Source organism: Pipistrellus kuhlii, unplaced genomic scaffold (genome assembly GCF_014108245.1).
Source record: "Pipistrellus kuhlii isolate mPipKuh1 unplaced genomic scaffold, mPipKuh1.p scaffold_m20_p_22, whole genome shotgun sequence".
Classification (NCBI taxonomy): domain Eukaryota; kingdom Metazoa; phylum Chordata; class Mammalia; order Chiroptera; family Vespertilionidae; genus Pipistrellus; species Pipistrellus kuhlii.
In genome coordinates this window covers 12,815,612-12,833,405 of record NW_023425521.1, presented here as the reverse complement: position 1 = coordinate 12,833,405, position 17,794 = coordinate 12,815,612, and the positions used below count along the sequence as shown (strand labels likewise).

The window sequence follows — 17,794 nt, the reverse complement described above, 5'->3', positions numbered from 1 at the left end:
TGTTATAAAACTGTTAACATAAAAAAATAAAAATGGCTAAATGTCCCCAAGGAAAAGAAAGGCTACATAAATTTTGGTTCATTCATATAGTGGTAAACTGTTTGATCATTAAAATGAATTAAGATAGATCTGTATGTACTGCATTGAAAAGATATCCATTTCATATAATTATATTTTTTAAAGTGAAGAATATAATATAAGCTCATTTTTTATAAAATAAATGAACTGTTTATAATAAGCTTATATTACTTTTCAAATTTACAAACATGTATAAATTGTTTTTTAAAGATGACTGGTTCTCAGTAATCTGTTAAATGATTTAGCTGTTTAAAAATTATATAGGTTTGCCCTGACTGGTTTGGCTCACTGGATAGAGCATTGGCCTGCAGACTAAAGGGTCCAGGGTTCGATTCTGGTCAAGGGCATGTACCTTGGTTTTGGGCACCTCCCCCGTAGGGGAGTATGCAGGAGGCAGCTGATCGACGTTTCTCTCTCATTGATGTTTCTAGCTCTCTATTCTCCCTTCCCCTCTGTAAAAAAGCAGTAAAATATATATATTTTTAAAATTATATAGGTTAGCCCTAGCCGGTTTGGCTCAGTGGATAGAGCATCGGCCTGCAGACTGAATGATCCCAGGTTTGAATTCCAGTCAAGGGGACATTCCTGGGTTGTGGTCTCGATCCCGAGTAGGGGCTGTGCAGGAGGTAGCCAATCACTGATTTTCTTTAATCATCGATGTTTCTATCTCTCCCTCTCCCTTTCCCTCTCAGAAATCAATAAAAATATATATAGTTTAGCTTTTTAAATAATTTTTTTATGATTTGTACATTAGAGTATATAATATTTTAGACAAGATTCCTCCTTTAATTAAGCACTGGAGTTGATGTTGTATCTAAAGGGTGTTCTTCTAAAATTAGGTACTTGTAACTAAATGCAGAGATTTAAAAGATAATCTTTGAAACTGGTTTGGCTCAGCGGTAGAGCGTAGGTCTGTGGACTGAAAGGTCCCAGGTTCGATTCCGGTAAAGGGCATGTACGTTGGTTGTGGACACATCCCTGGTAGGGGATGTGCAAGAGGCAGCCGGTCAATGTTTCTCTCTCGTCGACGTTTCTAGCTCTCTATCTCTCTCCCTTCCTCTCTGTAAAAAAATCAATAAAATATATTTTAAAAAAAAAAGATAATCTTTGAGATTGGCATTTGGAGATTTGTTATTTACTATTTTATCAGTTTAATGCTTTCTCTTTAAATGTCCTCTTAAACCTAGGTGGTAAAACCAGAAGATGACGACTTCCAAGATTTTCAAGATGCTTCTAAGTCAGGGTCCCTTGATGATTCTTTCAGTGATTTCCAAGAGTTGCCTGCTTCTTCAAAATCAAATAATTCCCAGCATGGAAACAGGTACAGAAGAGTTGATTTTAGTAAACATTGCATTTAATAATTGATAAAGAGACATCCACAATGGGAAGCCTAAGTGTAAATAAGAAAATTAAGACTCTTTACTTTCATGGTTTTTCTGATTAAACTCTCCTTATTCATAGTTTTACTCTTCAAACTTTGTCCGCATTGCCCACATTAAACTTCATCCCCTACAATTTCTTCCTGGTACACACCTGCTTACCTATATTTTATGTGCCTGTGCTAAACCTGATTTATTATAGTTGAGTGCATCTGTGCAGTGAGGACTTCATGATCTTGTGTTATGACCAGGTCTTCAACTGCTGAAAAGTTTTTTAGCCTGAAGCACATAATTTGATATTTTTGCAATAAATACAATGTTGATTTTCTATATAAATCATAATTCAGAAAATTAAATATTATTCACATCTCATACTTAAGTTGACATTAATGGCTGTTAGGCCTTCATATTTCTCTGTTTGCATAGACCGTTGCACAAACATATCTCTAATGTTTTATGTGCTAGTTTAACTTTTAGTTACAGTAACTGATTCAGTATGTTCTCAACATGATTCCAACATTTTGAAAAAGTATTTAGGTACTTCTTCCACAGAGTGGAACATTCCAGAATTTGATTAAGCAATATGAATTTCTTCAGGATTTTTTTTTAAAACTTGTTTTTGTCAAGATACATATTCCATTTCTCTTGTTTCTATTTACCGTATTTTTCGGACCATAAGACGCACCGGACCATAAGACGCACCAGTTTTTAGAGAAGGGAAGTGAAGAAAAAAAGATTCTGAAACAAATAGTGTCCTAAAATATTTTATGTGCATTAAAACCCAACATCACAGTCATAAACACATGTAATCAACCCTGTAAAGTAAACAGCAGCATTTAGAACCATTTTAGAGCCGGGCAAGCACACACAGACCACACAGAGCCGGGCAAGTAAAAAAACTTTTTTTTTAAAGTATATGTGTAGGCTATATTTGGACCATAAGACGCAGGGACTTTTCCCCCCCACTTCTGGGGGGAAAAAAGTGCATCTTATGGTCCGAAAAATACGGTATGTAATTCCATTCATCTTTTCCCTTTTAACTAATTGATTATCTCTTAGTCAACATTTCTTGCATTTGCAATGAAACAAGGACTGAGAGATAGACATTATAATCACAAATTAGGGAGGGAAAGAATTATTCTGATTTTAGGAATATATCAAACACATGTAAATGACATATAGAAAAAAATATATGAGGGTTGTGAATTTAAAAGACTAGGATTTCCAAGCCCACTATACCAGCATGTGTTATTAAACTGGTAGACACAGAATAATATTTTTCTCATATCTCTTCCTTTGAACAAAATGTTCTACTGCTATCTGAAACATACTTTAATGACCCAAGGCATCTCAAAGCACCTGCATAAAATTGAATTTATTGTTTTCCTAGTTAAGGCTAAATTAAAAATTATTAAATCATCATTTTCTTCTTTGGTGAATCATGTCACCATATTCAGTCACCAAATCAGAAACATGTTATTTATTTTTGGCTCCCTCCTCTCTCCTTTACCACCATCAACTCTGTCAGCTCTCCTTGTCATGGAAAAGGCCATGTGTGATCTTGCTCCTGCCTACTCTCTCAACTACTGCCATTTCCCCACAGCTTGTACTGCAGCCATGCCAACATGACTTCAGACTCACCATGCTCTTTCCAGCTTCTGGCCTTGTACATTTCATTTTCTTCAATCTGAAATTCCATTGTTAATTCTAGTTTCATTTCATAATTTGATTTAATATAGGAAATTTTTACTAGCCCTTTTGGATCAATCACTGCTACCAAGATGAGCTAAGAGCCTCTCTGTCAAGGTACCTTATGATATCTGTGTCCTACTTATAATTTCTGTGCTACCTATTTCCTTCACTAAGCAATAAGTAATATTTAATGTCTACATATATAATACTTAGTCCATGATTTGTAGTTAATAAAGGTTTGATGGATTATTATATTATAACAGAGGCCTGGTGCACGAAATTTGTGCAGGTTGGGGGGAGGCTCTCACCCCAACCTACATCCTTTCCAATCTGGGACTCCTCAAGGGATGTCCACCTGCCTGTTTAGGCCCGATCCTAGTGGCCCCCAACTGTCCTCCCCTGCTTGCCAGTCACCCATAACTGCCTACTTTTGCCAGCCTGGTCCCCCCCTACTGCCTGCCCCTGCTTTCCTGGTCACCCCCAACTGCCCTCCCCTGTAGGCCTGGTCCCTCCCAATTGGCCTGATTGCTCACAACTGCCCTCCTCTGCCAGCTATCTTGTGTCAGCCATCTTGTGTCCACATGGGGGTAGGTTCTTTGACCACATGGGGCAGCCATCTTGTGTGTTGAAGTGATGGTCAATTTGCATATTACCCTTTTATTAGATATGATTGTAGTATGAAAGTCATAGACTGAAGTTATCAAATTGGTGGGTGGTTCATTCCTCTGGGGGGGAAATCTCTCATTAGATGAAATTAAAATTGGGGTATAGAAAGTTTTAAAATGGTGGCTAGACCTGAGATATGTGGGGTATTAGCAATTTTGTGTGGCATTATCTCCATATCATAGTTGACTTTCATACATAGCCATTCTTTGCAGATTTTTCTGAAAGATGAGATAGAGGGCCGGAGACCAGGACACAGGCTTTATTGGAGGAGAAGGAACCCTGCCAGGCTGCCTCCCAAAGGAAGAGAGCACATGTGCAGGGTGAACACGCCTTTTAAGGGGAGGAAAGGGAAGGGATGGGGCTTAGGGTACTCGGCACATGCTGATTGGTGGTTTCATATAAGGCACATGATTAGGCTTAGGAATCAGGTGCTTAGGGTGTTTGGCAGGTGCTGATTGGTGGTTCAATGTACAGTCCTTATAAGGTGCCTGGTTAAGTGCTCAGGAATGTCCATGCTGCTGGTGCAGTTTTCATCATATTCTGTCAATCAGTTGGGGGAAGGGAGGATCTATCATTTTCTTATTCAGTTCTGATTTAATTTTCCTTGCATGAAAACATTTTGCTCATGTCTAAGAATCCATGTTCGTTGTTTACTTATTCATTCAGAAACATTTACTTAGCATCTGCTATATGCCAGGCATTGGGATAAGCACTAGAGATATTGAGAAGCAAAAAACACAGTTCTTGTTCTCAAGAAGCCTAGTTTTATCTGGGTATTTATATTATTTGATAAAACTCTCTTAGAATTGGTCCTTAAATGTATGTGTGCATATATAATGAACTCCCTAGTTTAGGGGTGTCGAACTCAATCAGAGAAGGGGCCAAAATCTAAAATCCAGCCTAAATCGCGGGCCAAATGGTTTACTGAACAGTCATAAACTGTCATTGTGATGGAAACACAGCGGAGTGCAGTGATGACAGCACGGTGCAGGCCACATTGCAAGGCCTGGCGGGACGGATTTGGCCCGCGGGCCTTGTGTTTGACACATGTGCCCTAGTTTATGATAATCTGTATTTTATATTGTGAGTTTATTCTTAAAGGATATTTGTTAAATCACAATATGAATAGCTAAGCCTAGGTGAGACCACTTTGGGTGTTATTTTTAAGCAAAAAAATGATGGGTTTTTGTTTTTGTCAGAGAACATAAAAAGGAAAGTGTTAGAAGTAGGCTGGAGTGGAGAGTATTGTTAGTGGGGGGAGAGGGGGCGGTGTGAATGACATTAATTAAGGGCTTCACCAACTGTGGGATGCCATGATTTATGGCATAATCTGTAAAACATTTTAGAACTAAGAAGTGGCATGATGAAAGTGATTTTTCCTGCTGTGTGTGGGATAAATTCAGCTGCCATGATAATTCTGTAGTGAGGTGATGAGCGGTACTCTGGATTTAGTTATAGATACTGAAAAATATGTATCTGAGAAATTGCTTGAACTCCATGTTGAACTGGATGTCAAAGTCAAAGGAGAAATAGTTAAGCTGGTGTGAAAGGGAACTGGAAGACAGCAACATCATTCATTTATCCATTCAGAAAAAGCTTTGTGTGTGTCAGGCACTGGGGAACCTGGTATAATACACAATACAGATATAGGGCACTGATGCTAGAGTAAGATTAAGGTGTAGAGGTTTTGAGTTGCTTAGTTTTATTTTGCTTTTTAAATGAGTGTATTTAGCAGGGTGAGCAAATAAGTAAAATCATCTACCACAGCCATGTTGAAATGATTGTAAAGCATAAATGGGATTTTATTTTGTTGAGTTAAGTCAGCAGTACTTCATTATCCTGAAGATCCTTGCTGTTTTTTTCTAATTCTGAAAATAAATTTTAAATTAATAATATTAATTAACTATCACATTTAGTAGAAGACTTGAAAAGACCATAGCTAAAGTTACAGGTCATGAAAAACTAATAGATCATTCAACTTTGTCTTTTATTCCTAAGGCATTAATTACCTTTATTCCTATGTAGCATTCTGTTATACTTTAATTACTTATTGAACTTTTAAAAATTCACCTATAACATACAGCTGATGCCCTATTTATCAAGATCAAATATATAGCAGCTGTTCGGTAGTGAATGTGAAATTATAATATTTGATAGCACTGTGGATCCCCATTAATATGTGTGTGCAACTGGGTTTCTTTCTTTGCTTGGAGGCCACTGATAAGATTTAAATGACTGTGGGAAGGTTTTTGCTCCAGGGCAGAGAACTCAATAGAAATCCATTTATATGACTTGCAGTGTGTTATTGAGTGACACAAACTAGTGGTGGAATGTAATCATTCATATGTAAAGGTGGTTCTTCCTGGGAGCTGCCTGTGTTTGATAAGGGGGTGGGGGGAAAGTGGGGAGAAGCAGTGCTTTCTAGTATGTGTTAAACTGGTCCAAGAATTACCTACATAGATACTACTCATTACACTATTTTTCCATCCAGGGAGAAATGTGTCCACAAGCAAAAATACCTTTATGTTAAAAAAAAATAATTAAAAAAAATAAAATTATATACATACATATATATATATATATATATATATATATATATATATATATATATATATCTTTATATAATTTTGAAGAGATTGTTGTTTTACTACTAAGATAGCTATTGGAACTGCTGATGTGATCCTAGCAAAAAATGCAAATAATCCCATCGCTGCTATCAGGTGTGCAAACTGCTGTCCGTAAGCAACGCCAGGAAGCAGCAGCATGATCAAGAGAGGAACAATTTACATCTTGGCTTGAACAGCATTTCATAAATATGTTTTTATCTAAACTATTCCACCTCTGCATTCTAACCCCGTTTTAGAGAATAATTTATATTCAGGTTCACATAATTTACTTTAAATTATTGGGCATACCTATTTGGAACAATTCACTTTTATGGTTGTAAAGTTAAAATTGCAGTAGGTCGTCATTCTATGATAATCTATTTCCAGTGCCATTCTGGATTTTTTTACAGCTGAAAGATGTGATTAGATGGTCAATGTGGATCAAACAATAATCGAGGAAAATTATTGGTTGGGTGATGTTTCAATATATTTTTTTCAAGAAGGATCTTTTTAATCATTTGTAGCATATACATATTTTTGACTTTTAAAACAGGGAGCCGTGTGTTTTAGTTAGGTACCTATTTGCCATTTTAATTCTAAGTTCCTACTTGAGGAGAGGATTTAGTCTTCTAGTCATTAAAAAGTATTTTTTCCCTTTCAGTGCCCCTATGTTGATACCACTTTCTGGAACTAAAGCATCATCTTCAATGGATAAATATGCTGTGTTTAAAGGAATTGCAGCTGACAAGTCCTCTGAAAATACTGTTCCATTTGGAGGTAAAAATAGTTTGTGAATGTAAATCTTTGTTTTTAGTGGTGGGCCTTTTTTAAAAAAAGCTATTTTATTGATTTCAGAGAGGAAGAGAAAGAGAGAGAGAAACACCAGTGATGAGAGCCAATCATTGACCGGCTGCCTCCTGTATGCCCCACCCACCAGGGATTGAGACTGCAACCCAGGCATGTGCCCTGACCAGGAATTGAACCATGACCTCCTGGTACATAGGTTGATGCTCAACCACTAATCCACACTGGCCAAACCTTAGTGTGGCTTTTTATGGTAAACTAGAGGCCCAGTGCACAAAATTTGTGCATGGGTAGGGTCCCTAGCAGCTGCCAGCCACCAGCCAGGGCCTCCCTTCCCTGGCTGCCGGCCAGGCCTGCCTTCATCTCACACCACCCCTTGGTGGCCAGCGCACATCATAGTGAGTGATTGAACTCCCAGTCAGTTGAACTCCAGAGGAGACACTTTTCATATATATAGATGTGTAAAATGCCTGTACCACGTGTTAAGTATGTTTGGCTAATCCAGTCTGCCTTATTTTCTTGAGTTGTGATCTCAAGGTTCCTAACCTTACTTGAGTTTCTGTCTTTTTAATCATAGAGTCTGGTGATAAATACAGTGTTTTCAGAGAACTTGAACAGACAGCAGAGAGTAAATCTTCAGGTAAGTTTTTGATTTCTTAAATGAATAAATTATTTCAGTTTCTAGTAAAAGAGATCTTTGAACGTTCTTTCAATGACACCTATGAATGCCTTTATTGTATTGTGTGTGGGTTGTTTTTTTCCTGTGTGTCTGGAAATTATAAGGAAGCAAAATGTGATTCAGTTATTGGAAATTATTTTCTAAAATTTAGGGCAAACCCCAAATCAATGGAGTTTCTTCTAAAGATAGTGCATTTCCTTTCTCCAGAAGCCTTTAAGCCATATTAGGCTCTTGTATCGAATGGAGGGCTCTGACCACTTTGGGTTATTTTAATGTCCCACAAGATTGTGGACCTGTATAGAAGGCAGCAACCAATCTTTTACTTTTTAAGATTTTCAAAATTGGTTATAACTTAATAAAATAAAATGAAAGGGCTTTCTATGCATATGTGGTCTCCATGTCTGATAGAAGGGTTAAGTAGAGTAGAAAGGAATATAGGATGATATTTCCTGGTAGGGTGGCTCAGTTGGTTGGAGCATCGTCCCATACACCAAAAGGTTGCAGGTTCGATTCCTGGTCAGGGCACATACCTAGGTTGTGGGTTTGATTCTCTGTCAGGGTGCATAAAGGATGCAGCTTATTGATGTTTCTCTCTCACATGAATGTTTCTCTCTCCCTCTCTTTCCCTCCCCACTTCCCCTATTAAATCAATAAGCATATCCAGTAAACATATCCTCTGGTGAGATAAAAAACAACAATAAAATAATGTGAGAGCCATATGTGTAAAGGGTAAAAGTTATGTTTGTGGTTAAATTCTACTGTAAATTTGATATGTAGAGTTTAGATAATCTATTATATATGCCAAATTACGCCCTTCAAAGCTTAACTGTGGTGCTATGAAATTTGTATACTGTTGAGGAGTTTTTCCTGGGAACAGTACCACATTCTACTTTTTTTGTACTGAATGCACAAATTTGGAACATCCTTCAATAGTCACTTGTTCTCACCCTTCTGCCTAGGGCAGCGGTTGCCAACCTTTTGGACCTCACGGACCACCAGTTGGTGACCGCTGGCCTAGGGGATGGGAGGAGAATATGGGATAGGTGAGTATATGTGAAAGTTTAAGTAGAGAGTGTACTACTTAAGTATCTAAAAGGGGAATCTCACCTTTTCTGAAAATACTTAATCCCTGGCAGTTCTTATATGCTAGAAATGTTCCCTTGTGTTCCCAAGGGTATAATAACTGTGGCTTCCTCCTTGCCTGTATTAGGTACTAGGAGTACAAAGATAAGCACTAGAGTAACTTTTGGATTGTTATTTTGTCATTTACTCCTAGCAATGCTTTCATCAACTCCTGGGCCAAGGCAAGTTCGGAATAGAGTATGGTTTAGTACTAGGGGTCTTTGTATAGTATAGTATTAATGATGGAGTGTATGTATGTTATTTCTGGGAAAGACAATGGTGCCACCCAAATGTCCTTAGTCCTGCTTTTTGACACTTTATTAACAGAATTCCCGATTGTTGTTGTCATTTTTGTGTACTTGCTTTCATTCCTTTTTTAACTTGAACTGTATGGCCTTCCAGGCAGAAATGCCAACTTTGTTCATTTTAGAACCTATTTTATTCTACTTGCATTAAAAATACATTGGCCTTACAAAGTATGTAAGTATCTTAGAACTTATGAAGACTCTTATGGTATTCTGTTCAGAGCTGTGGGTTTCTTAGGTTACTAAATGACAGAGTTTAATAATATTTTCTTTTTTGTACTCTACAGTTTAAAACATAAAGTTAATGAGGAAAATATTTTATGTAACTAAGTGACATTGAAGTTTTAATAAAAAGTCATCTCTTTTGAAACATTTTTAGGGCCTATAAAGTAACAACTAGAGAGGGAAATTTATGAAGATTCAGAAGTTAACTAAAAAGTTATCCATGAAGTAATATGCTTAATGGAACTTCTGATACGCAAACTTAACTTACTGTAACTAAATTATTTGCCTCCAAAACCCTTTGTTTGTAAATTTGTAAACATATCTATCTTTATTTCTTTTTAACCTTTTCACTCAGCTTACATTTCTAATGGAAAAGTTTACAATTCATCAGTAAGTTTAGTTTGCTGTGGTTATTTCTTTTTAAAAATGACAAAGCAAAACTTGTCAATTTCACAGATATTTCAAAGCAGCACATCAAAAATTTTGGCTGTGACAAAAATTAGCTGCTTATTACCTTTTCATTTACAGAAATAATACAAATATTGTCAGTGATATACTAGCCTAGAGTACTAGGGTGATTTTTAAAAATGTTCTACATCTGCTTCTCCTGCTGGTTTGTGAAATTGACTAGTTTTATTGGTCTTATGTTTTACAAACATAAAATAGAGGAATTCTGAATGTTTTTCCTCCTTCTAAAGTTTTCCTACTAATACTAAATAGATTTTTCTGTTTTCCTAATAATACTGTGTAGATTTCTCATTGCTGATGAATTGGTTAAGTAGCTCAGATTAGAAGAAAAAAAATCCCTGCTTTCTTATGATATATCAATATATATACACTTTACATGCACAATTTATTTAAAGCCTATACTATTTTAATGACAATTTAAGAATTGGATTTTAGTTTTAAATACATTTTTATAGTTTATATGTTTTTATATTTTATTTTTAGAGAAAATATAATTTAAAAAGTGGATGAGGAAATTAAAGCTCATATTTTGACATAACTCTCTGACACTTATATTTTTAAACAGGTGATGTTGGTATAGCTTATATTTACATTTGGTTTATCGCTGGTTTTCATTATCAGATATTATCTAGTGGGTTTTATGAAAGACCTTCAGACACCATTAGAAAACTAAGATCATTTGCATCCCAACCTCATACCTATGAGTGATAACATTACTCTGATAATAAAGAATAGAAAACCTAATAAGAATCACGGCTCCAGATTTTTATCAGTATCTTAACTGAATCTATTTAAATATTTATGAGAAATACATTAGCACCTATTTTCTTTGACTAAAAAATCAATAAAAAATATCAGAATCCCATCCTCAGAGTAGCACAGTATAAGTTTAAATCATATCCTTGGAAAGTTTTAATAATAGAGTTAGTGCAGATTCAAATCCCTTTGAATTTTAATAAATAAGTGTTCAGTGAGATGACTGATTTAAAGAAAAACCCAAGTACTGCCAGCTGCTTTACAGTGTGCCCTGGGCCAGAATGCTTTGCAAATAAGTAGATACTTTTTCAAAAACTTTCACCAAAGTTGCCTTTAAATTAATGCTTTCATATACTGGAGCAAGACCATATAATGTCAAGTTAAACCTACTATGTCAAGTTAAACAAAGTGGTGTACATCCTAAGTTTAGATGCAGTGATTTTTGTTGATTTTTCATAATATTCCATTGGTACCTGTGATATTTTTTTCTGATTGATCACCATGTAACACATTTTATATTTAAAGAGCAATATTTTAATATAACTCTCTTCAGCAATGACTTCTTTAAAAAATATATTTTTATTGATTTCAGAAAGGCAGGGAGAGGAAGAGAGAGAGAAACATCAATGATGAGAGAGAATCATTGATCGGCTGCCTCCTGCACACCCTCCACTGCACACACCTTTTCACTGGGTTGTAGAGCCCACAACCCAGGCATGCACTCTTGACCTGAATCAAACCTGGATCCTTTAGTCCGTAGACCGACACTCTATCCACTGAGCCAAACTGGCTAAGGCCAACAATGACTTTTTATTCTATTATACCCTTGGCTGGCCATCCATAGTGAGGAAAAGTTTTGCAAGCAGTGCTTTTGGCCAAATGAAGGATCTGGCACCAGGAGACTTCTCAGACTACAGGGAGCAAATGAAAATAATACTATTTGGTGCTCTTGGTTTGATTTTGATTTTTGTATCACTAGCTTTCAATGTGGAAACAGATATGTAGTTCCTAAAGGAATATTTGGTACGGTTTAAACTGTAGTTAAATTGTGTCATTCCAATAAGGGAAAACTTTATATAAGTATGCTTGTTGCATTTTAAAATATATATTTTTATTGATTTTAGAGCAGAAGAGAGAGGGAAAGAGATAGAAACATCAATGATGGGTGAGAATCATTGATTGGTTGCCTCCTGCATACCCCACACTCGGGGGATGGAACCCACAACCCAGGCATTTGCTCTGACCAGGAATCGAACCATGACCTCCTGGTTCATAGGTCAGTGCTCAACCACTGAGCCATGCCGGCCAGCAAAGTTGCTTGCCTTTTAATATGCTGTACATCATATTGTTTTCAGCTCTTTCTTATTTCGCTGCTGTTGTTGTTTTCTTCCAGGAGAAAACTTTGCAGAATTCAGGTCTGCAGGAACAGATGATGGTTTCACCGATTTTAAAACTGCCGGTAGTATATCACCCCTAGAGCCACCAACAAAAGACAAAACTTTTCCAGCAGCCTTCCCCTCAGGAGCTATACAACAGAAACAACAAACTCAAGTGAAACATCCTCTGAACTTAGCAGATTTAGATATGTTTTCCTCAGTTACTTGCAGCAGCGAGAAACCAGTGTCTCTTTCAGCCGCATTTAGTACATCAAAATCTGTTTCTACACGACCACAGGCAGGACCTGCTGCAGCCACAGCAGCATCGGCATCGACTAAATCTTCTAGTTTGGCTGACGATTTTGGAGAATTCAACCTTTTTGGGGAATATTCTAGTCCAGCATCTGTTGGGGAGCAGGATGACTTTGCAGATTTTATGGCTTTCAGTAATAGCTCTGTTTCATCTGAGCAAAAGACAGATGACAAATATGATGCCCTCAAAGAGGAGGTCAGTCCTGTTCCTTTGACCAGCAGCTCGAGCAACACAGTGAAGAGTGGACAAAACTCAGCTGCTGCATCTACCAAATATGATGTCTTCAAACAGCTTTCTTTGGAAGGATCTGGACTAGGTGACGAACTGAGGGATAACCCTCCTTCGGGAAAAAGTGATGATGATTTTGCTGACTTCCACTCCAGTAAATTTTCTTCCATGAACTCAGACAAATCCCTGGCAGAGAAAGCAGTGGCTTTCAGACACACCAAAGAAGACTCTGCTTCAGTGAAGTCCTTGGATCTCCCTTCCATTGGTGGCAGCAGTGTTGGCAAGGAGGACTCTGAAGATGCGCTCTCTGTTCAGTTTGACATGAAACTGGCTGATGTGGGAGGAGATCTTAAGCATGTCATGTCTGATAGCTCTTTGGATTTACCAACAGTTAGTGGCCAGCATCCTCCTGCTGCAGGTGAGGAATTGGTGAGATTGCTCTGGTGATGGTGATGTAGATTTCGAAGATGGTTCTGTGGGTGTTGATTTACAGACAGTAAGTCTCTGGCTCTTAACCTTTATGAATTTCTAATAACCTCTTAGTTACCTTAAGCAATGTTAAATTTGAATCTATGGAGACTTGGGTGTAATGGATACCATGAATACTATGGAACTTAGATTGAATAAATACTTTTATTTTTTAAATCTAACACCAATTTGGTGTTGGAGGCACATAAAAATCCACTGCTAAATGAACCCCACATTGCCAAAATTTTTGTAGGAATTTTTGCAGTGCCAGTAATGTTCCTCTATTTCTGTGAGTGAGGCCAGTGTTTCCCTCTCCTTTTTTCTTCTCTTGGGTATATTTAATAGCTGCCAATATAGTTTTCTGTTTGGTTTACAGAAACTGACTCTTGTTAGGTCAATAAAGTAAGGATGTGTAGCCAGTTGTAGTGCAGATTGCCAGGTCCCTACAGGAGAAAAAGAGGAAAGTGCTTGTGTATGGATGTACAGTGTGCCAGGGTCTGGCAAAAAGGCAGACGTGAGTTAGTGGATTTCAGGTACGGTTTTCAGTGTTAAACTTTATTGTTGGAAGTATTAAACTGTAACAGGTCTGTAGATGATAGAATAGGGTAACCTCTCACTTTCTCATAAAATGTTTGAGGCTATCTTATAAGGGAGCCCTCTTAAAACTCTGGATGAATTTACATGTAGCAGTTTATCCTCTAGTTTAACTTCCTGTCATAAAAACTAGATTCCCAAGTGTCCTAGTTTTTATTTTGTTTTGTTATTTGATATATAGAGAAGATAAACCTATTTTGTGGCCTTTAATAATGAGAGACATCTCAGTATTACTGTATTATTCTAGAATATTTATTATGCACATGAAGGGTTCATTGTTGTTGTTTTTTAACTAGAGAGGAACACATAACACACTTCCAAGTTTACAGATCCAGGCAGAAATTGTAAAGTATTAATGACTTTTGCAGTCAGAAAACAAAATTGCCTCTGTCCTTTGGCTGTTGAAATGGAGGTATCCTTAAACAGGGTGCTGAGGCAGGAGCAAGTTTTAAGAGACATCGTGTTTCACGTTGCTACTTGCCAGGGTATTTTCCAAGTGCGGTAGGTTGTCTGTCTTCAGACTCCTTGTGCCCCTGACTGTCTACTTCCTTTTTTTGTACTTTTCCTCAGATAGTTTCCTATATATATTTTTTTGCTACTGTTTGTTTGATACAGTGAATTTGTTTCTCTTTTTTGTATGAGCTGCTTGAGCCACAGCATTTGATTGCAAAGTGCTCCATTTTCTGAACCACAGTATTTGATTTTTATTTAAAAAATCTCATGACAAGTAAACTAGCCTTCTGGACTCTGGAATTATTAATTAGAAACTATTTTTCTGAAGTGTATCTATATTCTTTCACAGTGCCAAGCTAGATGTCTTTATGAGATGAGTCTAATCTGGGTTTGGGATGTCTTATTTTTTTTTCTTCCCATTTTATTTGGGGAGGGGAGGCTGGGTTTTTTGGTTTTTTACTTTGTTCTGATAGACCTGTTAAAATAATATTCTGTGCTCATGTTCTTTTATGTATGTTTGGGACATTCCCAGCTTAGAACCTGTAATGTTCAAGCCAAGTCTCTTCAGTTTGAGATATTCTTAAAAGCAGATTGTTTCTTCCTTTGGATCTGTAAACCTGTCAGAAAGAAGCAGTATCCCTTTAGAGCGGTTGTTAAAAGGGGTTGATGTCTGATCAATGCACTATATTATTGTTAAGCAAAACTGCTGCATTAATATATTTGTGGAGGGTACATGGCAGGGACTTCTTCAGTTTTTATGCTGCCCACAGTATCTCTTGCTCTCTTAGTTTGAGGGTTAAAGGTACTTCTTGTGGGAGAAATTATAAGTGTGCTGATGAAGAGAGAATAAAATGTAGTAGATTGCTATCTCTAGACCTTAATCCTATTTAGAAACCCTAACTTAACTCTGAAGGGGATACTGTCTCTTTTATCTCTTGCTATAATTCTTTGTATGGAAGGTAGATAATGCTAATAACATTGCCTGATTTCTCTGCATATTATTACATTTAACCCTTTGAGCCCTTGCTGCATATAATTTCAAGTAGGCTGCTTTTGTCTGCCCACTAAATTTAATCTCTCTGGCACTGCAGCATCTTGACATGCAGTCATTAAGATCATCTAGTTTTGTTAGCAGCAAGAGCTTAACTTTATTTGTGACACTCAAAGGGTTAGCAAGACTTCTGTAGCTACCTACCTACCTACCTGTAAAGTAACTCTTCTTTGTCATTAAAACTTTTTGTATTTTAATCAGCACCTTTTTTTTTTTTTTTTTTTTTTTTTTTTGGCTGCTTTTCTGATGTCTTTTTTCATAGACATTTTTTGTGTGAATGTGCCTTTTCAAACTTGCTTTGGTATATTCCTCTGCAAATACTGATCTGCATGCTTATTCTGATGACTTATTTTCCAGCTCTCTGTACCACTCTCTTTTGTGATCTGTAAGTCCTATGTTAATAAATAATTCTTTGGCATATTTTGAAAGTGTGGGGATGTGTGTAATTTGTACTTTTTCAGGATTAGACCAAAAAAATCCCTGATCCATATCAAGTTAAAGCAATAGCATCTCCTGCGATTAGAGGGTTCTCCCTTTTGTTTGTTTTGTTTCCTCAAACACCTTTCTCTAGAAAAGTATTGGTGCATTTTAGCTTTTTCCCTTATAATTCCATTGATAAAAGTTTAACATCTCTCTGGATTAAAATGTAACTTTAAATATTTTTTGAAGTGTAAACTGAACACAATTTTACACATTAGGAAATTTACTTCTTCTAGTGAAGAAACTGAGTAGATGCTATTGGTAAAGATCACAGAGCCTGTCTCCAGTAGGAGGGCCATTGTGAGGAGAGGGGAAGGTGAGGGGGCAGAGGAAAAGGACTCATTGTCAGTAAATTTAATTTAAAATAAATTATCAAATGGTGTTCAGATGGACTTCTGAGCACAAGAAATGTAAATTTAATTAAATTTATAATCTCTGTACTGGAAAGTGTTCAGTGTTGATACCAGGACTGATTTGATTTGAGTTTGAAATTGGGTGCTTCATCCTCTAATTTTCCAGCTTCAGAGTGTATTGTGAAGCCCGCTCTCAGTTTTTTTTTACTTAGTCCATAAAATGACTTTAGAGGATGCCTCAAAGTAGACTTCACACATTTCCATTTTTAAGAAAAGAATTCTAGAAAGACCCACAAAAATTAACAAGAACAGACCAAATGTCGAAAATATTTATTTCATTTTATTTACTTATTTGTTTACTAGAGGCCCATTGCATGAAGATTCATGCAAGAATGGGCCTTCCTTTTCCTGGCTGCTGGCACCGCCCTCCCACCTTCCCACACTGCCCAGCGGCCTGGAGTGGCTGGGGGGGGGGGGGGGGGGGTTAGATGCCAAGCATCCCACCCCACCACTGGCTGCTAGGCGCCTGTGTATGCAAATTAACCTGCCATCTTTGTTGGGTTAATTTGCATATTCCTGATTGGCAGGTGGGTGTCATGAAGGTACTACAGTCAATTTGCATCTTACTCTTTTATTAGTGTAGTTAGTGTAGATTTCCCCTGGCTGAGGATCAACCTGCAACACTCCAACCTACTGAGCATCCAGCCAGGGCTTCCTCACCCCCCATTTTAGAGTGTAATAATAGTAAAAAGAAATCTTGGGAATATTATTGCTTTCAGATAAAAAAAAACCAAGATCAATAAAAACCTTGGGCAAAAGGGTTGTTTCTATGGTTTAACTTTTTTTCTTACAATCTGAGGCTTTAGTTCTTTGTTATATTTTAAAATTGAGGCAGAAAGGAAATTAAACCATTGAAGATGAGGATTTTTATTAGAATTCTTAACAGATCACTTATATGAAATATGCCACTTGAGAAGGAAAAAAGTTGCATATTGGGTTTTAGATTAACTCTAAGAAAAGCTGGGTTTGCCATTTAAAGTATTGTGTATTCCAGGACATAATGCTAGACATTTGAATAACACTTGGTTTCAGAATCTTGTGTACTGATAACTGATTTGAATGAAAGAGATTTTGGTGTAGCCTCCATAGAGTGATAATACCAGGTGCCCTTTATTTAGTGTTTCCTGGTGCCGTATATAAGACCAGTCTTGTAGTAGCTTTGGCTAAGTCATAGGGGTGTCGAACTCAATCAAAGAAGGGGCCAAAATCTAAAATCCAGCCTAAATCGCAGGCTGAATGGTTTACTGAACAGTCATAAACTGTCATTGTGATGGAAACGCAGCGGAGTGCAGTGATGACAGCGCGGTGCAGGCCACATTGCAAGGCCTGGCGGGACGGATTTGGCCCGCGGGCCTTGTGTTTGACACTTGTGGCTAAGATATTCCTTTGTCAGTGGAATTACCTAATGCTAGATTGGTCCACCTGAGACTTGTATTTTAAAACCTGTCTGCATTTATCTAAGGAGGCTGGAGAAAAATGACTGATTACAATTGTGTTAAAACAGTCGCATTCACAAATTGAGTAATTAATTTGTTCAGAGTAACCTTTACTTATAGGAAGTTTTAATAATGTAATATTATGAACTTGCAATAAAGAGTTAAAGAACTCTGTGCTACAGATTTAAACAGGCAAACAAAA

General features: G+C 37.0%; 1 protein-coding gene across 22 annotated transcripts in view; it reads left to right on the top strand.

The window, feature by feature from the left end:
• SYNRG (synergin gamma) overlaps positions 1–17,794 on the top strand; it is a 54,033-nt gene that overhangs the window by 20,798 nt on the left and 15,441 nt on the right. For 21 of the 22 annotated variants that reach the window (XM_036451680.2, XM_036451668.2, XM_036451690.2 and 18 more), the window contains 4 exons: positions 1,266–1,399; positions 7,083–7,198; positions 7,803–7,865; positions 12,174–13,115. In XM_036451680.2, coding sequence (XP_036307573.1) covers positions 1,266–1,399; positions 7,083–7,198; positions 7,803–7,865; positions 12,174–13,115 — 1,255 coding nt within the window. The remainder of the gene's footprint in view (positions 1–1,265; positions 1,400–7,082; positions 7,199–7,802; positions 7,866–12,173; positions 13,116–17,794) is intronic. The other variant, XM_036451673.2, reaches the window with a different exon arrangement.